Below are 27,657 nucleotides of genomic sequence, written 5' to 3'. Positions count from 1 at the left end.
CTTTGTTTTAACTATACCACTATTCCTGTGCTTGTTTGGCTGAAAGAGTAGTATCTTCATGTATTTCAAATCTTTCCAGGAATGAGAAACTAAACCACACTCAGATATGTCATATTTATAATGCACATGCACACATGCATAGAAAGAATGGCCAATAGTATTTCCAGCCATGGCAAGTCTAATTACATCTCTCTGCAACACAAAATCAGGGCACATGGTGCTCATTCAATACCCAGTGGGCAGCCATAAAGCCTCCTTTGCAAAGCCTGATACAAGAAGTTACTGTTCATGCTATCAGCAGGTCATGTGCAACCATACACATGTTGCAATCCATTTTAAAACAGTCAGGAAGGGCTTGTTCCAGCTACTAAATTCCAGTGGAATCACTGTACTGTTATTACTCTAAACAATCTTCATGGTTTCAAATGGATAAAACTACTTTTCACTCCTGACAGCGAACAAGCATTTTGTTAGACTATGTTTTAGTAACAGTATGTTTCTTCCCATAAGCCTGAGAGATCATTTCTGGAATGAAATCCTGGCCTTTCTGAAAGAAATGGACATTCTTGCCTATTGCTTTCCATCAGGTTGGAATTCAAGCCACGCTTTTAAAGGCAGGGGGAGGACCAGGCACTTCAGCTCCTTAGTTCTCTCTTGCCTAACACAGACTATTAAAATTCTTTCATCCAGAACATAAATTTTAAATAAACGCTACAAAACAGTAATGGGAAATGCATTACAATACATGCTAGCTTTTCTGCATTGCTGAGTAAGTGGATTTATAGCTCATATAAATCTTCACGTTTTTTTCCGCTCCTTTTCAGACACATGCCTAAGCTGGTATCTGAGTGGATACAAATTTCAAGAAATTTAAATATTTAGTGAGAAAGTCTGTGAAAAAGATGTGCAATTAAAATTTGTTCTTTTATTCTGTTTTGTTGTCATGCAAATTTGATGCTCTCCTTTTTGTGATCTTTGTGCTTCATCAGCTTTATGATACATCATATGGTGAAAAGACTGAAATCATACTGCTTCTTCTGACTTTGACAACTAATCAGAAGGAAAAAAAGAGGAGAAATGCTTGTAGTTCTTTGTCAAGAAAAACTGTCTTTAAAAAAACCATCTTCCCAATTATTAGAACTACGTGAAATTCAGGATGACAGCTATAGCCCTGGGTGAGACATTGGTATATACTGCTGTGGGTCTGCTTGCTGACTATGTTTAATCTACCACTCTTAGTTGAAGGAAAATAAAGTATATTCCTTACAAAGTATCTATTTCTCTTTCGTATCATGCATGAATGATTCTTTTTATCACCACTTTTATATTTAGCCTGTTGATAGCCGTGGTTTTATTTTTAAATGAAAGAGTAGTATAACACTTCCCGAGCAATAATCAATCAAAATTTTCTAGGCTAGGAGAGTTAGAAAGTGGTAAAACATCTGATGAGAACATTTTCATGTTCTGCTACCTTCATAGCCCCCAAATTAGATTTTCAAGTGACTGTCTTGAAAAGAGTTGTGGTATACACTCCTAAAATACTGACTACTTAGAATAGTTGCAACACTTCTGGTGTGCTCTAATGCAATATTCAAACCAATACAGAACTCTCAGATTTTGAAAGCTAAAGAAAACATACACACTGATGACAAGAAACATTACAGCTGAGGTCTACAATAATGTCTGTTGCAATACACGCACAGGTTTTTATACAGCTGAAATCTGGACACATCAAGGTACTCCCATGTAAAAGCATATTGATTAAAAACAAGAATAACAAAACTAAAACACAGATTCACCTGATAAATTCAGACTTATCAAACTCTCTTCTTCTATCATGTCATAGGAGAAAAACTGTGTTCAGTCCATAGCACAGAGAGGTAAGAATTTCCACCCTGTACCATATTAGTGACTCCTTAGCCTGGCAGCCTGGTTTTGTCACTAGCCTCAGCTGTTTTTTAAAGCTCTGCTAATTTTCTAATCACAGAAATAATTTGTACCAAAGCATTTCTCAGTAATCCAGGCCTTCTATCAGTCCTGTATTTGCTCCTTTTATATATATGTATCTTGGTGCCGACACGAAACAGATGAAACAGTTCCCAAATGTTTTTTTCCATTACCCCATGACAAATTACTTGAATGCTTTGAGGTCTTTGAAGGAAAAAAAGCCTTGGAAGCTGGAACATCTTTCAAAGCATCTTCTGTCTGTAGGGCTTCCAGCACAAGGAAGCTCCAACTCTGGGGAGCATGGCAAATGTGGTCACCAGCCAGGCATGCATGCGGGTGTCTGACCAAGCAAGAGTCACGCACTCAGCAGTCAGGGGTCAAAACAGGCAAAGAGAAGTTATGCTCAAAGCTGCCAGTGACGAGCTTCTATCCACATGATCATTACTTGTTGGAAAAATATTTTTATCTATTCCTCAAAGTTACTTCTCAAAATAACCTAAGAAACTAGACAGCCAGTGCCACTGAAAAATGAACACCTGAATCAAGGTACCAAGATACAGTCATGTCTACCAAGCTCAGCAACACACAATCTGAGAAGAGGCTATGCAGCTAAATAGTTAGTTAAAATACATATGCAATTAAATTGCCATATGAAAACTACATATGACAGAGATAAGACAATCAAACTATCCTTTCACTGACACAATTTGCAGTAGTGGAAAAACTTCTTTGTAGACAAGATATCAGCAAACCATTTACTATGGCCAGTTACTGAAGGGAGACAAAACTCGGTTGCCTAAACAGTTATCTTCATGTTGCACTCTCTGTAAGCACAACAGACTTCTGTTTTGCCTATACGTTTTCAACATGAAGCTTTATATATGTTTACATAAAATTTCAAACTTTTTTTTTTCGTTAGCAAAGAAAGCCTGAAGGCACCCAAGGTAGGCAGGGAAAACTAGCAAATACGGAATGGAAGTAAATGTATAAAATAGTTAAAGTTTTCCCACTGTCTTTGTAACAAGTCTGGTTTCTTATTCCTTACTTCTTGGTGGCAAAAGATTGACTTTGATTCCAGCAAAGTATCATGGCAATAACCAATTTTAGGCAGTTTTCAGCATTCCAACCTTATCCTTGAAAAGGACAAACAAAGGAAAAGGACTGTGCAAATATGCTGCAGTGTATTTCTCTCTTCAGAAGGTGCTCCTCTCTCTCAACCTCAGCAGTGAAGTCTTAAAATGAAGGGACAAGAGAACCTCAAAACCTTGCCTCTGCTGCCTCATGGAGAAATAGGACCTTCTCCTCTCCAGTCCAGACTGTGGAGGCTCAGCTGAGGAAGTTTGAGATGCATGAATAGAAGGTCCAGTAACACAATGGAGAACACAGATGTAGGGATGAAGAGCTGACAATCTACTGTTGCTAGATGGGCAGAGATCACATTCTTTGCCTACCCTTTGCCTTTATGTAAAGGGAAAATTGAGGGTAGTTTAAATCTCATCACATAGGGATACAGAACTACTATTGACTTAGATGCTTTACCTCTCAGGTATCTATGCTGTGCAGTTTACACTAAATAAGTGCTGACCAAGCAAGAGTCCTGAGTGCATTTTTATATCAGTGGACAAATGTCTTTCTTACCTGCATGGACTGCAGCTCTAAATGAAGATTTTTACATTACAACATCATCATCTACATGCGAAAAAAAACCCACCATATGAAGCTGGGTTGTTGTTTCCAGTTCCCTGGAAAGTCAACACAGGCCACTGCTCAGGTATAGCATGACTGAATCCTGGGTCCTATTCCTTAGTCCATCAAGTGTCTATCAGGAGCTCCAGAGCTGCTCTAGGGGATTATCTAATTTGCTGTTCAGTTCTGATTTTAAGTTTAAAAATACATACAGAAAGACTGGTCTCATCTGCAAGAGCATTCTAACAAAAGGCTGTGTGTGAAAGCTAGAATAATGAAAGAAGGAGACCAAATTTGAAGTATCCCACAGAAACTAAACAGCTACTCTTCAAGTCACAGCCTGCAAAAGTCACCCTTCTGCTATTCAGTTGAAAGACGGGGTTTGCTTTTTCAAAAAAACCACAAACCTTCAACCAATTCATATTCTTTAGTCAATATTGGAGCTTTACACTTGAAATACAGAGATGCATCTGATCAGCTGTCTTCAGTTTAAGGCACAAATGACAAGCAATGCCATCTCAAAGTATAAGAAAAGCTTTCCAAGCATTACCAAAAGGCAGAAACTACAAATTACAGTTTGCTAAAGCAGCTTGTCTGGAACAGGAGTAGTTACCAGACTAGACCATGCTGGCTCTGGCTGGCTGGAGTAAGTTATTCTGGCCCAAACCTTGTTCTGTGCTGCCCTCAAGGAACTCGCAAATCCACTCACCATCAGATGACTAGATGCAACTAGTTACACAAATATGAATATCCAGTCACACAATCAGACACATCCTTCTTCCTTTTGTCAGACCTAGCTGACCTCCCAACCACAAAAATATCGTGTTTCATTTACAGGTCTAATGGAAAAACAATCCTTTCTGATCTTGTTTTTTCCTCTGAATTAGGAAGCTGAATCAACTAATTTTGCAGCCATACAGTCACTAGATTAGATGAAGGTAGGAAAGCATCCCTGGCAGTAAAGATAGAAGCGAGGCTGAAAGTTAGGCACTCTTGTGCCACTCAGTGTTATGAAACCTCAATCATAATTAGTCATACAAAGGAGAGACAGGGCAGCATAGAGTGTTTGATTCTTCCAGAAGAGGACAGCTGTCTCATCCTACTTCTATTACTGGACATCACTCACTAGAACCTCCACAAAACTTCTTCCCCCACCCCCTATCAAAGACATCCTTTAAAGGCAAATTAGCAGTTCTTACCTAGAATAATTCTAATAGTAAATGGTATCATCAAGTACATTTATTACAATATGGGAGTAAGAATATAGATCAGAGGCTACCCATTTCTGTGGGAATGTAGGAGAGAGCTCCCAAGAACATCTATCAAAAGACTATGTACAGTCTTGCTTAGGGCACAGGCACATTTCCTTTAGCAGCTCCAAAGTGAACTCATTTGACACAGCTTGGAAAAGCAAAGTAGAAAGAAAAAAAAAATAGACTGTGCCAATTTATAGTTAGTTACTCATAACAGGACCCTGGACATTTAGATACAGAAATCTGAACAAGATTGTCTGAACTGCAGGTGAATTCCTGTATCTCCCCCACTGCTTTGAACATTGCTCTTTTACATTAAAAGGAAAGATTTCAGCTTCTACAATATTTGAAGTCCTTATTTACTATTACCTATTTTCTTGAAGGGGAAAGGACAGATTCTACCAGTAAACAACTGGCTGTACAGCTGGTGCCGGCAACAGAGACTCATGTTTTACAAACATTGGACCAACTTTCATAATCAAAGACTGATTTCTAGGAAAAAGTGGGATCCACTTGACCAAGCAGAACAAAAGCATCTTTGCCAACTGGCCGACCAAAACCAAAGCAGAAATGTCTTTGCCAATAGACTGGCCAACACAGCAGGGCATGAGCAATTCAGGAAGTTTCTGGAGTGCACTGATGAGAACTTCTTAACATGGGCAATTGAGGACCCAACAAGGGAACCTGCTGGACCTCATACTTATAAAAAAGGTAGAACTGGTCAGAGATGTGAAGGTCAGGGGCAGCCTTGGCTGCAGTGACTGTGAGTGGTGGGATTCAGGATCCTGCAAAGAAAGAGCAGGGCAAAAAGCAGGATCACAACCCCAGACTTCAGGAGAGCAGACTTTGGCCTGTTCAGGAGAATCCCATGCGATCTGACCCTGGAGAGAAGAGGGGCACAGGAGAGCTGGTTGATTTTCAAGGATTACCTCCACCAAGCTCAAGATTGGTCCACTGTGATGTGCAGGAAGTTGGGCAAAGATGACAGGACAAGATTTTCCCTCAGTGGAGGTCACAGAACACTGAGATGGGACATTCCCAAGTTGCTGGGCCCTGATGGGATACACTCGAGGGCGTTGAGAGAGCTGGCTAATGACACTGTGAAGCCATTCTTGGTAATCTTTGAAAGGTTGTGGTGATTGGGTATGTTCCTAAGGACTAGAAAGGAGCAAATCTACAGGCTGGTCAGCTTCATCTTGATCCCTGCAAAGGTGATGGAGCAAATCCTCCTGGAAGCCCTTTCCTAACAAATATGTAGACTGGGTGAAGGCAATTTGGAACAGTCAACGTGGATTTATGAAGCAGAAATATGCTTGACCAAACTCAGCCTTCTATGGTGAGATGATGACTGGCTCAAGTAGATTAGGAGAGCAGTGGATGCTGTTTATTGTGACTTTAACAAAGCTTTTGACACTGTCTTTTATAACATCCTCACTGACAAATTAATGAAGTGTGGGCAAGGTAAGAGGACAGAGAGGTGGATTGAAATCTGGCTGAACTTCTACACTCAAAGGGTTATGATTAGTGGCATAAATTCTAGCTGGAGGCCAATCAGTTTTGGCATATCCAGGGATTGATATTGTAGCAAGCACTGCTTAATGTCTGTCTTAATGACCTGGATAGTGGGACAGAGGGCACCCTCAGCAGGTTTGCAGAGGACCCATAACTGGGAGGAGTACACCAGATGGGTGCACTGCTATTCCGAGGGACCCTGACAGGGTAGAGAAACGGGCCAACCAGGTACTTCTTCAGCAATTTCAACAGAGGGAAATGCCAATCCTGCACATGGGGAGGATTAACACCAGGCATCAGTACAGGCTGGGAGACAACCAACTGGAAAGCAGCTCTGAAGAGAAGGACCTTGGGGTCCTCACGAACACCAAGCTCAACCATGAACCAACAATGTGCATTTGTCGCACAGAAGTCCAACAGCCTCCTGAGTTTGTTAGGAAGCGTTGCCAGCACACTGAGGGAGGTGATCCTTCCCCTCTGCTCAGCAACCTAGAGGGCTGGCATCAGTTCTGGGCTCCCCAGTATAAAACAAACATGGACAATAACTGGAGAGAATCCAGTGAAGGACAACAAAATTGACCAAGGCACCTGTCATACAAGGAGAGGCAGAGGGAGCTGGGACTGAAGAAGAGAAGGCTGAGGGGATCTTATCCATGTGTATAAATATCTGATGGGAGGGAATTAAGAGGATGGAAACTGACTTCTCAATGGTGTCCAGTGACAGGACAACATGCACAAACTGGAACACAAGAAACGTTCTTTAAACAAAGAAAACTTTCTTACAGTGAGAGCATTCAAACACTGGCCCAGGGAATATGTCAAGTCTCCAACCTTGGAGACATCTGAAACCCAACTTGACATGGCCTTGAATTGACACTGCTCTGTGCAGGGGATTGGACTAGAATGTCTCCAGAGATCCCTTCCAAACTGAATGATTCTGTGGTTAAGTTTGGTATAAAACAAGTAAAGACCTGTTAATTTGATTCTTGGATACAGAAAGACTGTTATATTAATAGATTTAATCTGTTTTAAGGCCATGTAGCATGCATATCATACATTCCTATTGGGCTTGTTTTATGTAGGTGGTCAAGAAACTAAATTGAGCATAGGAAGGCAGGTTCTAAATATTTATGCTAATAGCTGAATAAACATTAAAGAAAAGTGACTGATCTTGAGCTACTTCTGGAATGTGTTCAGTGGAGTTTGTGGGAGAAGTTGACCCTAAGTCCACCCACGAAGCCTGAGCTGTGCTAACTAGCTAACACACAACTGGTTTGGATTTATGTGAAATACAATCCAAACCCATTTTAGACGTGTCTGGATAACTTCTTGGTTGAGTACCAGAATAGCATTTGTTCAACTGGACATACTTCCTTTACAGCTCGAATTGAACAGAAAGATTAGGAATGACACATCAGGTAGAAAGAACTCACAGGAATACCCTGTTTACAAAGAAATAACATCCTTGCTTTATAGGCTAACACATCTACTTATATAAGCAAAACCTATCATATTGGCATAAATAAGAGTTGTATTTAATTTTGTTTTTAAAAGCCTCATTTAAAGGTAATTGACTTGATTAAGAGCTAAAAAAACCTTGGGCCTTTAGCCCAGAAATGCCTTGCATGAACTTTTATTACTAAGCTAATGAAAACCACAACAAGTCATCAGAAGACTAAAACTGACCTTCTAAATCAAATTAACCTTATGAGTTACCCAATTAGTTACTAATCAATTTATCATTTAATCATTTAGATAGCCAAAAACCTCCATGTCTCAGCATGTGTCTGCCATTTCCTTCTACCTCTAATCACCAATGAAGCATGAACCTCTTGCCTCCCCACAGACAAGATTCTTACTATGCACCTAGATGACAGGGTCAGAATGGGTGAATGCTGTAGATAAATGTGTTATCTGTGGGCATGTATGTGAAAGTCTAAAGCATAGTAATCTCAGGAATTAATGGCAATAAAAACTAACTCCAAATCTGACAACCAAGACCAATTTTACAGTTATCATATAATAGCCTACCAAGGAGAAGTATCCCTTAAGCCACTTAATTATAAATCACTATTTTACAATCTTAAGGAATCTTACATTTGCTTTAACTTCCTGTATGTAACTGGATACAGAAATCGCCCTTAGCAATGGTGCCTACCAAAAATTAATGAAGTACTAGACTGGCAGTGGGAAGATTTTATAGCTCCCTACAAGGGAAGACTAGCATTAATCTATGGTTGTTCTAACAGTGAGTACCAACCACTGAATTCTTACAGACTTCTAGCCTGATTACAAGATCGTTATACTGTGTGGTTGACAAAGATGCTTGTGAGAGAATCTGCATACAGTTTAAGGTTATCATAGCGAACATCAGTGCTTAAACCGGACAAGGTCATTCTGTTTCCATTTAAATATAAAAGCAAAAGCTTCATGGTCACATACCTCATTGCAACATTGCTGCCATCAATAACTATTGGTCTCAGGTTGTCACCATCCTCTGTCACATCCTCCTGCAGTGGAGACTCTGACCTCTGAGACTCTATGGAAGATGCTTCACGCGTTACACTAGTGTTAGAATTAGTTACAGTCTGATCAGTCTCAGTTTTATTCCCAAGTTTGACAAGTTCTCCCAAAATATCATTTATTAAAGCATCAGTACCAAGTTTATTTAGTACAAGTTGAACCTGCTCCTCAGAGTAACCCAACTTAAGTGCAAACTCCAGTTTGGTTTGATATTCTTTCACCACATCAGGGGGCTTTTTGACTTCTTTAGGTACTATCTGAGCCTCTTCTATGCTAAAGTCTTGCAAGATTTCATTTCTTTTTAGTATATGAGGCTCTAAGCAAGGAGATCGGCACAGCTGTCGGTGAGTCTTAGGCAATAAATGTGATTCTGATACAAAATTATTCAGTCTCTCTGAATCATTATCAGAATTTGTGCTTTCTTCAGAGTCACAGCTGGAGCTTCCAGAAGTCTCTTTAGATGCTTCCTTATCTACATCTTCTTTCCTAGAATTAACCTTATCCATAGTTGGCTTCTCCACCATTGACCAAGGTACAATTGCATTTATTTGTGTTCCAGTGCTCCCCACATAAAGGTGGCCTAAGTCATGCCCCAGATGATCCTTCAAGCCCATGAAGCTGCTGCATGTACTTGACTCCACTTTGCTGTTTTTCTTGTATTCCTGAATATAAAGTGTTCCGTATTCCTAAAAAGAGAAAAAAAAAAAAATGTTGCAACTGGTTACACATATTACTTGGTTTGGGTTGTTTGTTTTTTTTCTCTGCTTCCTTAGAACTGCATTTATTCTCAGCAGATAAATACTTTTTTTTTTTTTTTTTTTTTTTTTTTTTTTAACATGGAAAACTTTTTTGGGGAAAAACTTTTCCTAAGGAATATCCATAGCTAAGTAGATAAACAACCGATCATCTGTTTTCTGAGTGTATCAAAAGCTTTTACATAAATATTGATAGAAATGGGTTTATGAAAGAAGAGGAAGCCAAACACTGCAAGCTTACTGTTAGGCAGAGGCAGAATTCTGGTCACAATTCAAAGGAATTGAGCTATTTCTTCTATCTTAAGACAGTGTCATAACAATGAAAAAAAAATGCAGCTATAACATACAGGCACTAGAAAAGCTGTTTAAACTAAATACTTTAAACTTTGTTTAAAAAAAAATAGCCTAGTAGTAGATTATCTGTCTTATTAGACAAATATAAGGCATGATAACACATAAAATGAATTAGTAACAGAAAACACGATTAAATAAAAACATACTTGCCCTAAAAGACACTACCAGTTCAACTGAATACACAAACTATTTCTGAATTCCCTGATAAAGTGATAATCAAGTCAAGAAAGACTAATTGCTCTCAACAAAGTGCTTCTTTACTAACACATACAGTATTTAGAGACATGGATTGATCTAATGGCCAATAAAGCCAATGTAAGTCTTTGCACCGATTGCAACAGACCATTCATCAAGGCAACAAAATTAAAAGCTGATTTCAACTCTTAGACTAGACTTATGCAAACCTTTTGCTGAATCAAAACTAGAGACAGAGAGATAGAAGTCACATAGGAAGAAAAGTTGCAGTTTTCTGATTTCACACACTCACCACATCAGTTGTTCTGGAGAAATTTTGCATAACAGTAGTTATATAAAAGTTAGCAACCCATTTCATCACAATGATTATTTCCACAATCTACATTAAGAGGCAAATTGCTACCTCTTCCCCTTATTTCATTCTTTTAAACAGGAATCTTTGCTAACTGCTTCAAGAAAAGAAGTAAAAGATAAATTATTTCTCATAGATAAAAATGGACCATATGGACCAATTGTACTGCAAGGTTACCATGAAAAAGAACAATTTACATTAAGGGAAGACTATGAAACAAAGAGTTCTTTCACACTTCCATCTTGCAAAGCAGAACATAAAGGCAAGATATAGAGGCAAAGGACTTCACTTGAACTGAACAGACACAATTTTCATCAAGGAGCATATACCAAAAAAACACCATAACGTCAAACAGACTCTCTTGATCTATACTAATACAAATTACAGGTATGTCTCACAAACAGCCAAAATCTGTCAGCAAATACTTTAACTCTCCCATCCCCTTACAGTATAGCATTGAAGAATGACCAGTATTTTAAAAATACAGTATACTTTCCTCTTCTTGGGATAAAGAACTGAGAGTACACACAGAAGTTGTTCATCCAGGCTTAAGACTTGAGAGAATCAAGGAAAAAATCCAATCTGTGGTTCAGTAAAAGCAGACTCTATAGGTGCTGAGTCCCAAGACAACACCACTGTGGTTGAGCTTTTAGGTTACTTTATCTGAAACTTACTTTATCTAAGCATCTATAGTTTAAATAAATAAATAAGTAAATCTATCATCAGCATTTTAATCTTCAACACCTTAATCCAGGCAAGACTGATAGAAAAGAAAAAACTCTATAAAGTTTTATTTAGATCTGGTCTTGTTAGAAGGCAATAGGGCTGTAATTCTTAGGCAGCATATCAATGAATATTATTTTAACTCAAATTTGTAGGATTTCAAGCAACACCGCAGATTAAACACAAGAATTTAGGAAATGAACCTTTACACACACAGTGATTTATTAACTAACGTAATGCACTCGATAGCACAGCACCAGTAACAAATCACAACAATATCCCAATAAAAGGATACAGTTAAAAAAAACCCACTGTGATCTTCACAGAACTGACACACACACACACACACACACACACACACACACAAATTAAAAAAAAAAATCTCAAACAAGAAACTGCTATTGGAAGTGAGGCTGCTTAGCAACCAGCCTTTAGTTGCTAGGATGCGCTCCTTTAACATACCATCATGAATACTAGCACAGCAAAAGAATAATTTGGTATGAACAAAAGCCCATGAAAGAGAGCGGGACTTAAGTGCGTCTGGTTTCCCCTCGGAGAACAATGCAGCTGCCAAACCGATCTGGAAGCCCCGACATCATTGTTCCACCAACCCCACAATCTGCTCTGACTCGAGGAAGTCTAGTTAATGGGCAACACTTTTAAGCTGGACTGAAAAGTTGAGCTGGCTCATGTACCGCTGCCGTAGAATACAGGGAGATAATGGGTCACTGACTAAATCCGTGTACTGTGAAATGTCATTTTAGTATTGAACTAAAAGTAGAGGGAGGGATTTTTTTGGAGGGGGGAAAGAGGAGGTTGCATATTAACAGCACGGAGTAAACAAAGCTTGAAGTGCATAGATCAGAAAGAGGATTTTTTAGTGTTAGTTAAAATAATACTTAAGCCATCCTCCAATCACTCCTTCCTTGAAGTTTAAGTGCTTTACAGCAACTACAATTGTAACACCCTCCAGTGGGATTCAAAGAAGTCACTAGCATATGAATGTGTCTGAAGATCAGCCATTATATGAAACATACTTTAGATGATTTGCACATCAACTGCATATGAAAAATGACCGTAAACTGAGCTTTGTCCATTGTTGGCAATGTATATATAATCAGCCTCACATCTATCTGCTTTAAGTCTCCTGTCAATCTCCATCTTGCTCCGACATATAATTGCTCCTCTTGAACAGAACTCTTCTGTTTTTCAGAAACTATTTAAAGAATAATGTAATAACAGAAGCAGCTTTAAAACCTGCCACCGATAGTATACAGTGACCATAATATTACTTTAAAAGGGTAGTTAAAATGATGTTTACACTGTAAACCCAAAGGTAAGATTTCTGAAATAGTTTTGCTTAAGCAGTATGCTATTCATAGCATTTGGCTTAAACCCTGCATGCAAACTGTATTAATTTTCAGAAAAATGTTTACAATGTCTGTGAACTCTGTACACCGTATTTGTGGTCAGCAGCATCTCTCAGAAATGCTAGACTTTAGAGCTCCCAACATGATGTCCTTTATGAGACTCATTGATTAGAACCATAAAAATCAGATGTCATTGTTGAACGCTGCTGGGATTATTTTATCTTGATTCGGTTAGTGAAGACCATCATGCCAGACAGTCTATTTGAATGAAACTGTATTCCAAATAAACACTAGTGTACCTATATATCGGACAATGAAGCTTATGAAAACCAGAAAAGGTCACGTTTATCCAAGAAGTAACATCAGATAAGAACTCTGTACTCTTTATTTACAGGGAACTCTCATTATGCCCATATGGTTTTAAATTACACTTACTGATACAATGCAGTATAGCTAAGAAAAATATCCTCTATGAATTCTGAAAGCCGAACAAAAACAATCCAAAAAAAATCTTGTCAAGGAAACCTTCAACTTTTGGTTATGCTCACCACATCTGAGTAACAGAATTTGTGTTTATGAAAAGTTAATAAAACAGGTAACTCCCAGTTTAGACATAGTTATGACAACATAAGTTTTAAACTATAAGTACAGTATCTCACGCTGGGTTCACTGTTAAAGGCTTAAAGTACTGTATTGCTGAGTCAGATATTTATCAAGTATAAATGTAATACCCCACATGAGCACTGTGCTACCACATTGTAGAAGTGAAATCTTTTCCCATTTCTTAGAAGTCACCACTGTTTTCCACTAACCATTAAACAATAATCAGCCTATTAATTCACTTTCACACAAACCAGAAATATTTCTCAAAGGGATGTGGGCAAGTGGATCATCTAACCTTTTAATGCATATTGACATTATTTCCACTTACAGTTGAGCATAAGAAAAGCAATTTAATGCAAGTGTAGTTCACAGAGGAAAATAACAAGGAGTAAAACAGCGTGTCATGTGGCATACTATAACAGAAATTGCATATTCTCAAAAGACCATCAAAAATTTCTGAAGATACATTCTACAGAGAAACAGTTCAATGTTTTTTCACAAAGGCAGACTTTTTCCTAAGTCTTCTAAACACAGAATGGAAAATACTGAAATCAGTTTGTTGAAACACTGTCATTACTTGTCACAAACAGAAGTGCAGAGCTGATCAGAAAAGAAAAAATGAACATATCTGTTATCCAAATGATAAAGATACTACAACAATGCAAATAAAATAATGAATATGTAATAAATACCTACTGCTGTAGTTTCTATGTATTTAATTACCATTGTATTTCAGTGAGTGCTGTTGTCTGCATCATTCTATCCAACAAAGGAAGGATGTCCCATTGAACAGATTGGTTAATGCTCTGGGGCAACAGATGTCTACTGGAACTGCAGGAGACCAGCAACTGGTGGCCTGCCCATCTTCTGAAAACTTTCAATAGACTCATGCATATGTTCACACAATAGGGCATGTGGTAGAAATGCAAACCTCTTTTTAACCCTTTTATATACTCTCTTTCCCTCCCAACTGATATATGAAGGTCTTTGTTTTGATTTTTTCTTTACAGGATCCTTGGAACACAGGCTCATGGAGTATACAGTGTTTGTTCTTCAGCCTAACATCTGAACTCAAAACATAAAACAAAACAGATTAGAAACTTTACAAAAATAGCCAGGCTAGATCTGACACACTTATAAGTAGTTTTCAAAGCACAAAACCTTTGATTGTTCCCATCTGAGAGCATCCTAATGCTCTATCTTGCACTACAGTATCTCCAGATAAGCCCACAATGGAGCTCTCCCTATTTTCACAAACACAGGAATTTCACCCATTGTATGGTATAATGGAAAAGGTGTTTGATTTTTTTTTTTTCTTAAAAGCTTTTTCTACCAGTCACAAATTAAAGTAAATAATAGCTTATTTGCAATAAACAGTAAAACCTGTAACTTAAAGTTGAAACCTCCCCTTCTCCCCAGGGGCCTAGAGGAGAATTTGTTCTGTTGATGACTACTGCCTATCGTTTTCAAATTCTGGGAAATACCCATTACTGATGCTTTTGAAAGTTCTTCAATACAACGCACTGGGTGAGATCACTGCTCTTTAATATTCTTAAGTCTTCAGACATAACTGTTTCTTTCCCTTTTTTTCCAAGAGACACCCAAAGTGTGCAAATCTCAGCCAACACACATGCTAGCTACGTTGTCCAAATGCAAACCGATACGCTGAAACACCAGAAAGGTGAAACTTCCCATTTCTGCAGAGAGAAGCCCATATACTTACGTTCGCTGGAAAACACACAGACATTGGTTTCTTGTAGCTGTTCCAGAAGCAACTCCTTAACACGATTTCAGCTGCAGACTTCAGGCAAGCAAGCAGAACAATGAATGGACGAACAGATGGACCCGCAATGTCTTTGCTTAACCTATTACTGAGCGGACGCAGAGCCAATCACGACCCGCAGAGCTCACAATTAGTTGGCCGGGCAGATGCAAGGCAACCTCCCCACCCTGCATCAGGTTCGGAGGTTTCTAAGATAAGCAAGTTGATGTCATTCTCAGGGTCTGCCCCGGGCAGCATGTGTATTAACGAGGGGTGTGCAGCAACAATAGGCCATACAAAAGAGACTAGCAGGCAGCTGCTGTATGAGAGCCAGAGTCATTAGGGAGCAGGCTGCCAACAAGAAACACCTGGCTTGGGCAGACTTCAGCTTCTCCTCATTGTTTCTAATTCATGAAACAAAGAAAGGAATTATTTTTAAGTAGTAAAAGTTGTGAGTTCTTATTAAAATATATCAGTCTTAAGGAATATAATCCCTTCTATTATGGAAACAAAAAGTTCTTTGTAAGGAAAAATATTAAAGAGAAATAAATCTATCAGTAGCTATTGTAGTCTCCCTTTCTTGATAGCAAAATTAATCACAGTGGTATAAAGTGCAAGGAGGTATGAAAGGAGCCTACACTAAACACTGAAATGTATTCAGAAACCATTTTCTGAATCTTCTGACACTTTTGTACATCAGTCAATAAATGTAAAAAACTTGCATTTACACACAATTCTAACAGAGTACTTGTGGGTAATTTCAATGGAAGGTGAAACTGATAAAACTCAAATCACATAATATTAAGACGTGCAATAATAGATATTTTTAAGCAATGACACTGAAACATTATGGCACTTGATAGAAAGGAACTATGAGCCACTCTTTGTTCTGGAGTCACTCATATTTCTTTGCAACAGAACTTCTTTCTCTTTTATTTCACAAATCTCTTCTAGATGCCAAGATCTTCCTGTCTCTGCAATGATGAAATATTTGAACAGAAGTCAGGAGCTAGGCCACTGACAGCTTTTTATTGGTTTTATTTTTATTAAGCCACATGGAAACACAAATCCACACCTCCCCAATCTATGCTGCCCAACATTTCCAGTACCACCAAGCTCTGTGACACACACACATTTAGCAATGCAATAGCAGCAACGTTTGACGCTTGATAAAAAAAGTTCAGCAATGTGGACTTTCAAATAAAAAGTTGCCACTGCTGGTAACTTCAGTGAAGCTCAGCATGGGGTGTGTGTGGGGGGGAATTCTATATTTGCAAATGTGCATCTGAATGATTACTAGAAAAGCGTGTTTACTGAACTTCAGCTTTATTACATTACTAAAAGCAATACTGAGAACCACAGAGGCAGCTGTTCTCCCCTTCTTGGGAGGACAGGCAATCTGCTGGGAAACATCTACTGTGATTTAAAAGAAGAAATTTTTAGAATTGTTTTGAGTAATTTCCCAAGCTTTATGTGGAGATTAAAATGATTTAACACAGTAAATGGAATCACATATCACCGTGCTATCACACTGATGCATTTATCATGTGTCCAGATACTAAGCTGCAAAGCAGAAACCCCAATTACAGTTTCTCTACACTGTCCATTAAACACTCCTAAGAACAACTACTAACCCCACTATGTTGGAGCTTTTAAGTCGGAGGCAGGAGGAGACTCCTCACTAATTTCTGCCACTGTGAACACAAAGAGTGAGAGAAAGCTACCCACGAGCACAGTGGGATGCCTGATCTCCAGCACTGGATTAAGCCTCTTTGCAAACAGCGAATAAAAGCAGTGATCTGAAAAAGCTAATCAGTCCCTGCTGTGGTATTTAGACTACCTCAGTTGCTGGTATTGGATAAATGTTAAGCATATTAAAACTTCTGTAAGCAAAATAGGAAGCCAGTCCAGTTCACCTACGTCCAAGAACTGCCCTTAAATACAAGCAGGATCACTTGGCTACTCATTAGTTGAATATCTCCCTGATTAGAGCCAGGCACTTATTTTGCAATACCAGAAATACTTGTTTCACAAGGGAGACGTATGATACCCTTTATGTACATCTGTAACAAACTGAGAACTCCGTAGCACAGAAGTGCTGTACTTAGGGGTCTACAAGTATAAAGAAGGCAAGTGTATGATCTGGTTTAAAAGTCTGCCTTAAAAATAAGGTTGTAGGAAGTTTACTTGTGAAGACTCGCCCCCTCAATGCCTTCTAGAGTAACAGCATCGCACCCCCCACCCCCCCCAGCTCTCCATACTCCAAGTGCATGTCCTCAGGGAACCAGGTCTAAACTTTAGTTGCTGATTAATGTTCATGCTAATGCCATGTTGCAGCACTGACCGTGACCAAAGTCAGAACAGATACAATCTGAAGATTTACATTATGTTGTATATAGAAAATATTCTAACAAGCTGTAATTGCATGAATTGAGAAGACATTTTCTAATTCTACCTTGTGCACAATGTCTTGTTTCTTAAACCAGCTGCCTGCTCTGGAAGCACCTTCTCAGCTGTTCCCTTAAAGAACTTGGCCTGTCCAAGGTTTACAAGGTGTCAGATCACCCTGTTAAATCATGCTTGTGATGACAGGAAAGTATTAGTATTAAGGTTTAACCCAGCACATGAGGGTTCCTTTGGGGAATGATGAGTGCAACAACAAAACCTTAGTAAGAAACACTGTAGCTCTCCCATCCCATCTGTGAGAGGCTGTAACAGCATCACCAGAATGTACACAGCTCACATGGACAAAGCAAGTTCTACTTCTTGTGCTAAAACCTTCAAATCCAATAACCTGACTAGTTAAGTAATCTCATATTACCATATCTAAAATACAGAGTCAGTAAATTAAATCCAGACACCAAAATACAGGAAATATAACAGTTCTTCAAATTTCTGGCCTTGCAAGATCTGTAAGCTATAAAAACCTATTTTTGTGGCTCCTAGAGATCAGACATCACATACAGTGCTCCTCCGGTCCCCAATGTCACTTGATTAAACAGCATACCAACACAAAATCCTGCATTGGCTAGAGACGATTGGCTCAGGGACTTCATGGTGGAAGGAGATTTCTGAAGCACACAGAAAGGTAATAGGATGCTGCAAAGGGACACGGACCAGGGTGAACCTCTCAGCTGGGCGAGGGGTGGGAAGGAGAGCATCCCCTCCCCCCTCTGCCCAGTTTGGTATGAAAAGCACGCATGGGAGGATCAGAAAACCAAAGGAGGGAGAGCTGGAGCAGCTGGGAAATTCAGACAGTGTAGGCTGAAGATACTAGGGAAGCACTAGTATAAGAGAAAAAAAACCACTTCCCCCCCCCCCAAGCTGTCAGTTCCAGCCAACTCTTGTTGTTTCAAACACACTGAAAACAAAACCTTATTTAAAAATAAATTATTTTATGCAAGCATACAGAACGGTCATTCTGTAACTCAAGTGGTATTATGGCAGCAATTAGAAAGACAACTTGTCCCATTAAAGCATTTAATTATCTTTTATCGTAGAACTTTATTCTAAGCCTCCAGTAATAAATATGCAGTGTATTCTTGCAAATGCGTAAGTTATATCTATCAAGTATCACTGCATTTATGAAATAGAAATGAAGGTTCTATGATACAGACAAAACTCACTGCTGTGCCATTGCAAAATATCCTATGGTTACTGTTGGACTTGGGATCTGCAAGAGAGATTATTAACTATGAGGTGGCAATACAACAGAAATTCTTTTCCAGTTAGAGATGCAAACTATATTAAGTAGAACATTTTGAAAGAAGTTTACTTGGTTTTGAGGAATACTAAGTGGTGCTCTAGACTGTATGTACACACAGTCATAAAAACAAAAAACCACCACCACTACAGCCATACAGAAGAGTGAATTAAGTGACCAATAAAAAGTGCTTAGAATTCAGAAAAACAACTGATATTATGCTAAAGATGAGTAATTCTTTGCCTAGAGAATAACTAGCCTTTAAAAAAATATTTTAAAAGGATCAATTCTATTTTCAAATGCAGGGTAATTTCTCTGTAGAAAAATATGCACTTGCAAATGCATTAAAACAAAGCAGCAAAGAGTTCTTTCACTCTTTGAAAGAAGACTCCACTGTCTGTAGTTATCCTTAAATTTAAAAAAGCAGAGATGCATTTTCCAGCAGGCCATCATCTTAAAAGAAGGTTAGAAGGTCTACAGTTTCTAGTACGATCCCATGAGATCATCAGCACTGACTGCATGAAAGACATGAACAAACTGTTGCAACATCTATCATGATATTCTCTGTTTTGAAGAGAAGAGGAAACCCCTAAGTTTTATTGTAAGTAGTGACTACTTTTTTGCTAGCTGTGGATATAAACAGATCCAATGTTTCATTGTCTGTGGGTAGACAAAGGCCATGACCATGAGCTGTTCATCATGAGATGACAAGGTGCCCGCCTGCAGCTGCAACTAACTGCAGTTTGCCTGTGTGAGGAGCCCAACAGGCTTGAGCCATACTGGCCAATCATGCAGAAAGCATAAAGCAGCATTCTGCATCAGCAAAAACACTGGCATCAACCTGTCAGTACCACGCTGAGAAGTAGTTCCTGAAATGAGATACATTTTCTGAAGAAAAGACTTTCATTTTGGAAGTGAATAGTTTTGATCATGTGACAAAACGAAACCCCACTATGTTTACCTAAGAGGACAATGAAAAAGTAGTTGCCTCAACACTGTAACTTCGGATATCCATTGTAGGTGTGGATCCCTAAGCAACATTCCTTCCACAGTATCCCCAAACCACTGAGGTTAGAAGAGACCTCTGGAGGTCATCTGGTCCAACTCCCCACTCTGCTCAAGCACAGCCACCTGCAGGCAGTTGCCCAGGACTCTGTCCAGACAGCATCTGAGCAACTCCAAGGATGGAGACTCCACAACCTCCCTGGCCAACCTGTGCTAGCATTTGGTCACCCTCACAGCAATAAAGTGTTTCCTGGTGTTCAGAGGGACCCTCCTGTGTTTCAGTCTGTGCCCATCACCCGTGGTCCTGCCCCTGGGCACCAGTGAAAAGAGCCTGGCTCTGCTCTCTTTGCACCCTCCCTTTCCTAATTTATACACACCAATAAGATCCCTCTGGACCTTCTCGTCTCCAAGCTGAATAGTCCCAGCTCTCTCAGGCTTTCCTGATAGAAAAGATGTTCCAGTCCCTTAATCATCTTTGTGGCCTTTTGTTACACTCACTCCAGTATGTCCATGTCTCTCTGGGGAGCCCAGCAATGGACACAGCACTCCAGGTGTGTCTCAAGTGCTGAGCAGAGGGGAAGGATCACCTCCCTTGACCTGCTGCACCACCTTTCCTAAGGCAGCCCAGGACACCACCGGCCTTCTCTGCCACAAGGACACATCACAGGCTCAAGGATTCTCCCATCTTTAAGTGGATGCTACAACTTAAGTGTGGTTAAAACCCAGCACAAACATACAAGTCACTGTAACCATACCTGCACAAGTACCCCAGAGCACAAACAGACAGATGGCATGATCACAGAAGTCTTGTTTCCCAGGGCAGCAAGACACCCGGGCAGAAATTCTTGTTTGTTTGTTGTTTTTTTTTGGAAAAGACACCCAAGAGCACTTCACTAAACATGTCAGGGTATGTCTTCCTTCACTAGGCACATAAACAACGCGATCATTTACACAGATTGCCTTGTTAAGGTTCAATTTTGAAACTATGCCTGTGTGTGTAGGGGTAGATCCCTTTACTACTTGCTCTGATACAGCCACGTGTAAGACCCACCCCATTCTGTGAGTCTTCCTTTAGGACTGAGGCCTCAGTTACTGTTCCCTGTCTGAAAAAAAATCTTTATATTTTACTTAAAAATGCAAATGTAAGGAAAAAAATAGAGCAGCTGCCACTAGCACAGAGGTAGGTCTAACAGTCGTCTTAGCTTTCTTTAAAACTGCACTTAATACAATATCTTTTATTTGTTTCTACCCTTCTGGGGGATGCAAGAGCCTAAAACATCTTAAGTTATTCAGAAAGTTACCCAAAATAAAAATCTTTAAAAGGAAGAAAATCACCTGCTACTGGTTTTCAAATTCCACCAAAGGGTGTATCCTACTTTTGCACACTTTGCCAAAGAAGCCCAAGAAAATCCAATCTACAGTTCAGCTACTTCAAGCTCTACCAGAGAATTTTCAGGGGTTTGCAAGCCAGAAAAAATTGAAAACCCCTGCCGTGCACCAAAATGGCTGTCAAGCAACTGGTCCATCAACACCAGGGCAGTGTGGAACATGCTGCTGATTTCTGTAACAAATAGGGGAACAGTGCTTATTTTAAGATTATCTCTGGAGGGCATTCTGTTTATTTTTTTTCTTGATTTTATTATTTATGAATCAAAGCAGAGACACTGAGATACAAAGTACTATAGAGGGGAAAAAAAAAAAAGTTTCCAGCAATACACATTAGATTTGATCTCTTCCCACTTCCAGAATGAGTCACGCTGTCTGGATGCTTTCTGAGCACGAAAATTTGAACTGTCTAATTAACTTTCCCTGTGACAATATTGGGCGGCCAGACAATGCCTACAACTGTACAAAGTGTACGCCGTCATGCTTAGCAAAGTACTTTTATTCAAATTTGTTCTGTCAGAAGAAAATCCTCTAACAAAACTAACATGGTTATGTGAAAAAAAAGTATTCTCTTCATTTAAATACAAATTTAAGAGACTTAGCTAGTCAACCTAACATCTTTTATCTGTGCTACAGACTATTATTAAGAGTTTGAAAGGCTCGTCAGAGGAAAATAGGCCTCTCAAACTGCCTAGCGACATGGCCAGGTTGTGTTTCAGGTCATGCTGCTGGCAACAGAGCTCCATAATCTCCAGGGTTCCTGGACAGAGTTCAAGGTGTTGGTTGGACTCTGTGTCGCCCTAAATGGCTTCACAGGGTTATGCTTATTTGAGAGACAATTCCTGTGCCTGTACCACACGGCTGCAGTTGTCAGTTTGGACTGGAGCCTTCTGCAAGAGAGCTGCCAGAAGTGGATTTTCTGTAAGACTTTCAGCCTTGCCATTTACTCTCTACCAGGATGAAAGAGCCAGAGAATACATTAAGGTCCAATTTTTTACCCGGATCTAGTAAATTAAGAATCAGGGAAGTCAGAGATGGTCATGAGGTTTGTCAAGACACACTTAATATATAATTGTTTCTTACTTTCTGGGGAAGCTTTTAATAGACCTGACAAGTAGCAACAATAGCCAGATCTCACAGAAAGTGGGTGACTGTAGCTGCAAATACTAGTTCAAAAATAAATAGAAAGGAAATAATTACACAGAAGTCTATCTTACTACCTATCATTTAGGTATGGCTTTTCTTCACATTTACTGTTTTCCTGAACACAGGAGAGACCACCAGGAAGTCCTCACACTGAACTACGTACCCCAGACTTTGAAATCCTAGTATCTTACACATTAATAAAACAGCTTGCTCACTTTTGTTTAATAACCTAATGTATCAAAAAGAGACAAACAATCTGTTAGGGATTTCAGATAATTTTTCTAGATCTTTAGAGTCACAGAGTCACTTCATTCTGAGCCCAGAAGTTTGCAACTTTTAAAGTAGAAATAAATATTGCAGACCAAATTACCTTATGATTAGCCACCACCTTACAAATATATTTTTTTTTTCCAGTTGGAAAGCCAACTAGATTTTAGTCCCGTGAATACCTGCACAGATTCATTCATTAAGGTTAACATTTTGATCCCTTTTTGGCCCCCAGAGCTCACATTTTGCTTTTCAGAGTCCCACCTCATCATGAAGTTAGATATGAGAATGACAGATGCAAAGGGAAGACTTCGTTCAGAACTGGTGATGTTATTAACACGTAGAATTAAATAATTTAGTTTAGAAGGGATCTCTGGAAGTCAGCTAGTACAACAAACCCCCACTCAACTACAGTAGGTTGCTCAGTGCCTTTTCCAAGTCAACTTTTGAGTAGTTCCAAGGCTAGAGATTCCACAACCTTTCCAGGCACCTATCCCAGTGTTTAAGTATCCTCATGGTGACACTTTTCATCGCCAGCCAGAATTTTTTCACTGTAACTTGCAACTGCTGTCTCTTGTCCTTCTGCTGCATGCATACAAGAGTCCTTCTCTTCTCAATACCCTTGCATTAGGCAGCTGAAGTCAGATATAAGATCCCCCTTAGTCTTCCCTTAGTAAGGCTGAACAAATTGATCTCTCCCAGCCTCTCCTTCTATGTAATGTAATTCAGCCCTGTAATCACCCTGGTAGCCATCCACTGGACTTGCTCCAGTAACTCAGTGTTTTCTCCTGTCCTTTGGAGACCAAAACTGGTCACAGTCCTCCAAATGCAATCTCATCAGTGCCAAAAAGAAGCAAATGATCACTCTGCTTGATCTGCTGGCTGTGGTCTTGCTAATACAGCCTATCTGACCTTATTAGATATTTTTGCAACATCATCTTGCACTTATCAAGGGATAACGCTTTACTTTTCACAAAAGCATTCCATGTCAGCAGATGAACTAAACTCTATTTACAATGCCCACTGGAGGCATCTGTTTTCAGTCTGCCCACTACAAACATTTTCTCTCCAGAGCTCCCACAGGCATATGCACGAGCATATCCAAGCTGCAGATGAACAATTCAAACTGCTCACAGAAGTATGCAGCAAGAAAGATCAGCCTTAAGATGATGATGCTTGTTTTCACACTCTTTGCTTATCTGAGGTCTCTTTTGCGACAGCTGTATATTTCAAAAAGTAACCAATTTTAACATACTAATGTCTTAAATTTAGCAAGGTGTCCTGTGTGAACTACAGACTGCTATCAATACAGCCTCACAAAACTTTGGACCTGCCAGTTTTATGAAACAAATCAGGTGGAAGACCATCACCAAAATACTGAAAAAAACCTTATGGAGAGACCATAGGCATGGTACCAACACAGTTAAACTTACCAAAGCCAAAGAGCAATTATTTTGAGTCTTGAAAAAGACTGGATGCCTAATTCTACAATGCAAACACATACTGAAGATCTGTAGTGTAACTTCTAACTTGTCAGACAAGGGTGGTTTACCAAGTTTCACTTATAAGCGATGGTCAATTCAGAAAAGACGGCAGAGAGCTCACAAGAAAATCACAACTCTGAATGACCCTTGGTGATAAGGTCAAACTTAAGCTAGTGGGCACCACCTAAACACATTTGAGCCATGCAGTGTTTTAGTGGAACCGGATGAAAGTCACACCAATGTATGCATGATACCAGATGTTATTTTCTTCCACACAACAGTTACAATAAAAAGCTATTAACAGACAAGCGAACAAGTGGCAGGGGAAACAACAGCTGAAGCAAAAAACTCTGATTATAATCTTTCAGCAGTAAGCATGGGCTGTATCTCAGCAACAACTTTGAGAAACCCAGAAACTGTAATCCCAACAGCGACAGTTCCAGAAACACTGATAAATCCTAACTCACAGCTCAGCAAGAACAGCAAAGGCCCAGTTGGCAGCCCAGCAAGAATGGCAGCAGCAATCCCAGAAGCAGCTGCTACAGAGACTCATGAACCCAGGTGCACAGCCCTGGGCACTTGTACATCATAGCCCTTCCCTAGCCAGAACAAACCCTTTCCAGAGGTGTATCTGGCATTACAAATAGTATGTATCGGAATTATTGCTGAAGGAGAAATAAACTGAGGTTTTCAAATCAGCTGAATGTTTTAAGGTGGAAAGGCCTTAGGGGATGTTGCTGCAAAGTAGGAGGCTCTCAGACCCTCCACTTAGATAAAGTGGAGATCTCCCTGAAAGTATTGATGGTACTTTTTACAAGAGAAACATCTCTCATCAAGTATGAGGCCATGCATTGATGCTGGAAAGATTACATAACTCAGTAATTCAAACATTAGCTTTACAGATGAGGAAGGACTGAAGAGACCTCTCAGAGTCAGGGCATCAATGATAAAGATGACGAGGAAAGCACAGAGATGGGGAGATATATATATATAGATATAGATAGATATAGATATAGATAGATAGATAGATAGATAGATAGATAGATAGATAGATAGATAGATAGATAGATAGATAGATATCAGCTACTTATGTTAACGGTCTGCAGAACAAAAGGAGACTAGGAAAGTAGCTTGTTAAAGGAAATTCAATCTGTTCTCCTTCCAGCCAATCTCTGCCAAACCACCAAATTTCATTAGTCCTAAAATAAAAGGTCTAAGTCACAACACAACAGAAATTTTCAACTCATCACAAAGCTTCAAAGTTTGATGGGACTGATCCATTGATTTTGCAACTCAACACACTACTTTTTACAGCTCATAGAGGAGGATGGCTCACACAAATAGTCTTTTAGGAATAATCATGTCAGTTTTTGTCAATTAGTAAAGGACTCAAGGATTTAAGACTCTTCCCAGCATCTTAGCTTTACCTACTGGCAGCAAGCAGGTTCATTTTCAGGTATTTGCAACAACCCATGTCACATTTACTGCTGAACACCTCCAGCTTCACTGACTTCACCAATCTCTGGCACTTCTCTGCAATTTTCAACCACCTCCCAAGACATTCCTTTCATACCAAAAGAAATTACGGTATTTCTTCCACTGGGAGGATTATTAACGTCCGTTAAACTCTTCTGCAGTCCCAAGCAGTACATGTCTTGCTTTGCCTCTCCTTCCTCTCTCCCCACTCTTTTCTCAAAATACCAACTTCCTATTAAGTAAAATCCCTCCTCCTGAACATAGCTTTAGTTTCCTCACTATCCACCTTCAAGAAAACTGTAATTTTAACACAGAACACATTTTAAATGCTTTGTATAATCTTGCAGAAGTTTTATGCAAATAACATAGTTACCCTGAAAGAGCTCAGAACCAAATCACTTTGGTCTAAAACAGAGGCATTGGAACTATATTCGTGAACACATAGGAGCTTTCCACATTTAAACAAGGTAGACCCCTGGCATGGTCTAGCATTCTATCCTGTATCTATCTACCCATACACACACATATAGATGTACATATATACATAAACAGACATCTCCCATCACGGGAGAAGGATGACCTATGTCAATTTTTAAAGTGTTACACTGGTGCCATAAATCAAACAAATTCAAACTTAAAATGGCCAGGCAGTCAGGAGAGGTAGTCTGGCACATGCTGTGAGGTGAGCCTGGAAGAACCATAAATCTCACAGTTGCAGAGGGTGAGCTTCATTACTCCCCAGGGCAAACTTTGAAAAGGTCTTGTTTGTGCCTTTCCAATCAGGACAGCAGAAGTACAAGTCTTAAATTAAAGTACTCTTCCAAAACATTCTCACTCTGCAGCTATGATTCAAAAACGAATGGAGCTTGAGTTTACCAAAAAGCTAAATGACTCCTTAACTGGGGAATACAATATCCTTGCAAAATGGGAAAGTCAGTATCAAGTGTCAAGCTCAGCACTTCATACTACGCAAAATACAATTTGGATTTTTGGTAGTGCAAATTCAGCCTTTCACACAAGAAATCTGATTTAACCTGAAGTAATCAATTCTCATAGGTAAGAGAGAAATGCCTAGTTCATCTAACCAGAAAGCCCCATGGTTATGAAAATCTCCCTCAATTTCTGCTTATCACTAAACAACATGGTAAGGAACGTGCTTTTTGACAGAGACTGTTACACAAAAACATTTAAAGATGCAGAGATCAGTGAAAGATGCCTGTACAGTACTTTTCTCCTCTAACTCTGGAGAGCTGCCTATTCCACAAGGCAGAGGAAAAATATGGAGAGAGAGAAAAAGAAAAAATATTAAAAAAAAAAAAAAAAAAAAAAAAAAAAAAAAAAAAAAAAAAAAAAGAGACAGGGGGAGAGAAATGCCTCATAACTCTACCAGAAAGGCAATTATGAGCAGATCACAATTGATTTTCTATCTATGTGCTAACTGGAAATGACTACAGTTTGAGACCAGGAGGTAAGAAAAATGACTCTGCTTCTTGTTACACTGTCTCACCTCTGCTTTTGTTATATTCTATCTTTAACATATAATTTAGTAAGTAAAATGAAGTAAATGTCAATTCTTTCAAGCATAAAATACAGGCTTGTTCAATTAATGGGTTTCTTCCTTCAAACATATGGTAGAAGTAGTACATTTATTGTAAATATTTAGCAAGCTTTAAGACAGGAGGCATTTTAAACATAACTACACAGAATAAGAGATATAAAGCATCACTATACAATAACTTCAGTCTGAGGACAAAAACATTTCAGTCTCTTGACAGAAACAACTCACTGCAGTCTTCGTACAACATCTGTTTCTTACAGTACCTCAGATATAGTTTCCAGTACCACAAGACAAAAATGACGTATAACCACCTTAATCACAAATAAGGCCACTGGCTAGCTGCCATGGCAACAAACACTACGGAAATGAGTGAATGATGAAATCTCTTGAATAACTTAAAAAACCCCTTATCCATTACTTCCTAGCTACATGTGGGACACTGCTTCACAGAACAGCAAAAGCAGCAGAATAATATTTACAGAACAGGAAAAATAGGAGTTTTACATCATAACCTTACACACCACACATTTTCTAACCTTCCTCTTGGTTACTACACACACTTCCCCCCCCCCCCCCCCCCCCCCCCCCCCCCCCCCC

At 39.3% G+C, this 27,657-nt stretch overlaps 1 protein-coding gene across 2 annotated transcripts in view; it reads right to left on the bottom strand.

The window, feature by feature from the left end:
• The window catches only part of ZC3H12C (zinc finger CCCH-type containing 12C), a 46,319-nt gene that overhangs the window by 14,671 nt on the left and 3,991 nt on the right, over positions 1 to 27,657 (bottom strand). For both annotated transcript variants that reach the window (XM_026854415.1, XM_026854409.1), the window contains exon 2: positions 8,841 to 9,607. In XM_026854415.1, coding sequence (XP_026710216.1) covers positions 8,841 to 9,535 — 695 coding nt within the window. In that variant the 5' untranslated portion in view covers positions 9,536 to 9,607. The remainder of the gene's footprint in view (positions 1 to 8,840; positions 9,608 to 27,657) is intronic.

The sequence above is a fragment of the Athene cunicularia genome (genome assembly GCF_003259725.1).
Source record: "Athene cunicularia isolate RWA chromosome 1 unlocalized genomic scaffold, athCun1 chr1_part1, whole genome shotgun sequence".
Taxonomy (NCBI): domain Eukaryota; kingdom Metazoa; phylum Chordata; class Aves; order Strigiformes; family Strigidae; genus Athene; species Athene cunicularia.
This window is presented reverse-complemented; position numbering and strand designations above follow the sequence as displayed.